Source organism: Tupaia chinensis, unplaced genomic scaffold (genome assembly GCF_000334495.1).
Source record: "Tupaia chinensis unplaced genomic scaffold, TupChi_1.0 Scaffold147282_1, whole genome shotgun sequence".
NCBI classification, from domain to species: Eukaryota; Metazoa; Chordata; class Mammalia; order Scandentia; family Tupaiidae; genus Tupaia; species Tupaia belangeri.
The window spans coordinates 4,821,438-4,825,514 of record NW_006207133.1 but is presented as its reverse complement, the minus strand read 5'-3'; the positions used below and the strand labels follow the sequence as shown (position 1 = coordinate 4,825,514).

Sequence of the window (4,077 nt, the reverse complement as noted above, 5' to 3'; positions counted from 1 at the left end):
ATTCCTGCTCCATTTGCCCTGCTCCATGCATTTGGTCATCTTGGTGCACTTTTCCCAGTGTTGTGTAGCGTTTCTGTCTCTGCATCTCAGCAGCTGTGGCAGGCATTGTGAACCTTCCTCACCCCTAAAAGGAGCAATGTGCACCCTCTTCAACCTCAGGGGCATCTGTCAGCACCCCCTTCTCAGCCCTGTTTTGCCCTCCCTTCTCAATCCTCTTCATGGATTCACCCAGCACTCACCATCCACTGGGTTGAGGTAGTCGTGGAGATGGGGTGCACCAGCAGCGCCTCCACTCTGCATCAGCAGATCCCCGTAGGGTGCAGGGTGGCCCGCCATGAGGGTCATCTGGTGGTAATAGTCCGAAGGGGTGGAGCCGGGAGCAGGGAGGCCGAATAGTCCTCTCTCCTTAAGGTGCTCATGGGCCACTGGGCAGGGGAGAAAGAGAAGCCATCAGGATCCACACTGGCTGCACCTTCACCCCCAAAGGAAAGAAGAAAGGGGTGCATGGCCAAGGGGTCTCTCTCCGGCGCCCAGGGAGCCCCCTTCCCGTCTGCACTGAGTTGGGTGTACTCGGCCAGCATGGGAAAGAATGGGGTGCTGCTGAGCAGGGAGGTCAAGTCCTGGCCTGAGCACCCATTCCTCCATTTCCTTGAACCCCTCCCTCCCCTGCTGCAGGCCCTACAGAAACGCAGAGCCCCAGACCTCCAGGATCTGTGCTCCAGCAGAGTCTGCAAAGAAGGGAGATGCAAACTGAGGCGCCCTGGCGGCAGACCCTGGGGCTGGGTCAGTCTCTGCCTGCATGTTCATGGCGAGGTCTCATGCCCAGGCCTCACTGGCCTGGCCAGAGAAGACGCCTTCCTTCCTCAAACCCACCAACACCTTGTTGTCTGCAGCACAGAACCTCTGAGCTGTCTGCTCCAACGCTGCAGTCAGCCCAGGACAGGGCTCAGAAAAAGGGCCGGGAGAAATTGGGAGTATCTGAGGGGGCCTGGACTTGGCAGTGCCATGTCAGGAAACTAACAAGGACTTAGAAACCAAACATAGTCATCCTGAGGCCTGGTTCTGACAAGGTGTGCAAACTGGAAGTTTGAATCCAGAATGTACCTCCGTCACCACTGGGTTCTAGGACCTACCTGCTAGTAATTTTTTTTTAAGAATTATTTTATTTTATTTTATTCATTGTCATTACTCTGTTTATTTTTCATTTTATTTAAGTTGACCAGAGAGAGACAGAGAGAGAGAAGGACAGTGAGAAAGCAAGCTGCTAAGTCTGGGACTCAAACCATGGTCAGCCATGTGGGAAGATAGCCGCCTCAACCACCACACCACCTGCTGGCCCCCCGCTATTAATTTTGACAAATACCAAGTGAGATCGCATGTGTACTTGGCAGAGAAGAACCATTCAGTGAAAGCTGTTGTTCTCCTCTTCCTGTTCCTCTTCCATTTCCTCCTCCTCCTCACTATCTCTGTTTGCACCCTCCAGAGTCCTGGCCTCCAGCCAGGCTGCCCACCCTGCAGCCCCTGCCTACCCTGTCCATGCATGAAATGCTCTCCCTTACAGGCCTTCCCAGCAGATCCCATTTGCCCCATGGCAGAACCACCTTGGGTGGCCAGTGAGCTGTCTAGCCTACGTGGGCAGACAGTGGGGCTGGCCTGGCAGGGCACACAGAAGGTCTCACGTCAGCCAGTCAGACCTGACAGCTGCTCTGCTATGCTGATATGCTATCTCTGGTGCCTTGGTAGCTTGGTCTGGGGCTGGTGAGGTCTCAAGGGATCTGGCCTACCCCCTGTAGGATTAGGGCCACACAGATTAGCCAGGTCCCCTCCATCTCCTGGACTGGTTAAGGGAGCTGTGTCAATGTTTATCTTGAAATCAGGCATAAGCTGATGTGGCATCAATTCCAAGTGTGTCCCTACGGGAGCCTGTCATCACCAGCTCTTCAAAGGCTGTGCGGCCATCAGTGGAGACTGCAGTGTCTGATTCCTGAACATCTCCGGAGGGCGCCCTGCTCTTTTATTCCTCCCAGGGATGAGAAGCTACTGGAGTTAGCCTCTTCCCCAGGAAACCTGCCATCAGTGTTTGAATTTCCTGATGTTGTTGTGGCAAGCTAGTGCAAGCGGGTGCTGACTGCTAAAACAGAATTGGGGGCCAGCTGGTGGCACGGAGGTTAAGGTAACTGGGTCCCAAATGGCTAAGTGGTTTGAGTCCCAGACCCAGCTGCTTGAGAAACATGCTGACACAGGTGCATGCATGCTCAAAATCTAGAGCATGGAGGAGGAGGGACTGCAGCATGACCATCCTTGGGGGTGGGGGGGTGCATTCTCATTTCTCTCTCTCTCTTTCTCTCCAGCAAGTGCACTCACCGGAGAAACCTGCCAACAATCTGAGGTGAAGATACTTTAGGGTCACTCCTCCAGACCTCTAGGGGAGATTGCTTTTGCTTCTTTCAGCACTGGCAGTTGCAGGCTTCCTTCACTTGTTCCTACATCACTCCTGCCTCTGCCTCTGTGTTCACTTAGCTGTCTCTGCTGTGCGTCTGCTACAAGGACACTTGTCATTGAATTTAGACCCATGCAGATAATCCATGGTGAACTCCTTAGCTCAAGATTCTTGACTTAATGACATCCGCAAAGACCCCTTTTCCAAATGAGGCAGGTTCGAGGATTGGGGTGTAAATGTATCTTTTCGGGGACACTGTACTGTGTGCATTTCATGCCAGGGCAGTATCTGGAACCTGATCTGCACCCTCATGCTCATGGTCAGCCCACAGCTGGGGCACCAGGAGTAACACGAACAAGTCAGACCCATTTACCATGAGATAGTGAATTGGCAGGGAGACCGTGCAAATTTCATGGCACCCCAGCTCGGTCACGGCCACTCAGGGGGCCCACGCAGAGCTCAGGGCTAGGTTCTGACCCCAAAGGGCCATTACGTTCTGCTGGCCACTTTCAAGCCTTGTGGCTGCAACCATAAAGGCCTTGTGTGTGTCTCTTGGGTGAGGACCAGGCGGAGCACAACCTCCTGGCCAGGAAGGTGAGTAGAGGCCTCAGGAGGCCTGCACATTTGCAGGCTGGACGCCTGCTCTTCACTGTGATGCTCCAGCACACAGCTTATTGGAGCCTCCCGCTTGGCTCCACTGGTTGGGAGGTTCTCATTCCTCCGAAGAGAGTGGAGGTGGCGATGAGGTGGGGACCGTTCCCAGAGCTTCTGCCCACGTGGCTCACGAATGCACACGGCAGAGGTCTTCTCGTCTGGAAGACACTGGCCTGAGAAGTGGAGTCTCAGCCAGGAGGAGATGAAGCTTGGTGGCTTTCAAGGATGGGAACAAGGAGAGGCTTGCAGGACAGCAGAGGCCGCACAGGGCAGTGGGCAATGTCCGTGCCATTCTGTGGCTGGGGGTGCACGTCCCAGGAAGACAGCATGGGTGTGTGTGTGTGTGTGTGAGAGAGAGAGAGAGAGAGTGTATGTGAGTGGAGTGGGGTGAACAGCATAAAACTTCAGATTCGAAAGATGTATTTGCACCACGTGACCCTCCCCTTTTCTGGCTCAAACTAATGGGCCCTGGGGTGGCTGTATGATCTCCGAGCCAGGCCAGTCAGACCTGGACTGAGACATAGCCACAGTTTATCCCAGAAACCCTGGACCTGGGCTGCCACTTGGAGGCCATGTGTGTCGACTTGCAAGGGGCACGTACAACAGAGGCATAGACAGGAGCCAGCCCTGCACTGCTACCTTCCTGCTCTGGGATTCTTGGAACACCCCTGCACATGCTTGCTTGACTCGCCCGCAGCTCTGCAGACTGGTTTGTTGCAACCAGCGGTACCCACCGAACAGGACCTACCTGTACAGAGTGTTACCACTGTCGTTACGGTAAGTCGTCTGTGGTACAAATGCAAAAGGGAGCTGATCAAGGGCTTCTTTTCTCTTTTCTTCTTCACAGTGAGACAGTATCTCCCCATGTTGCAGCACTCCTGCCTTGGCCTCCCAGCTAGGACTACAGGTATGCACCACCAATGCCCAGCTTTTTTTTTTTTTAAAGAGTTTTGCCATAGGGGAGGTGTGCTTGCCAGTGGGAG

General features: G+C 54.2%; 1 protein-coding gene across 1 annotated transcript in view; it reads right to left on the bottom strand.

The window, feature by feature from the left end:
* GLI2 (GLI family zinc finger 2) overlaps window positions 1-4,077 on the bottom strand; it is a 147,493-nt gene that overhangs the window by 43,151 nt on the left and 100,265 nt on the right. Inside the window, 1 exon segment of the mRNA XM_027768712.1 lies at window positions 240-425. Coding sequence (XP_027624513.1) covers window positions 240-425 — 186 coding nt within the window.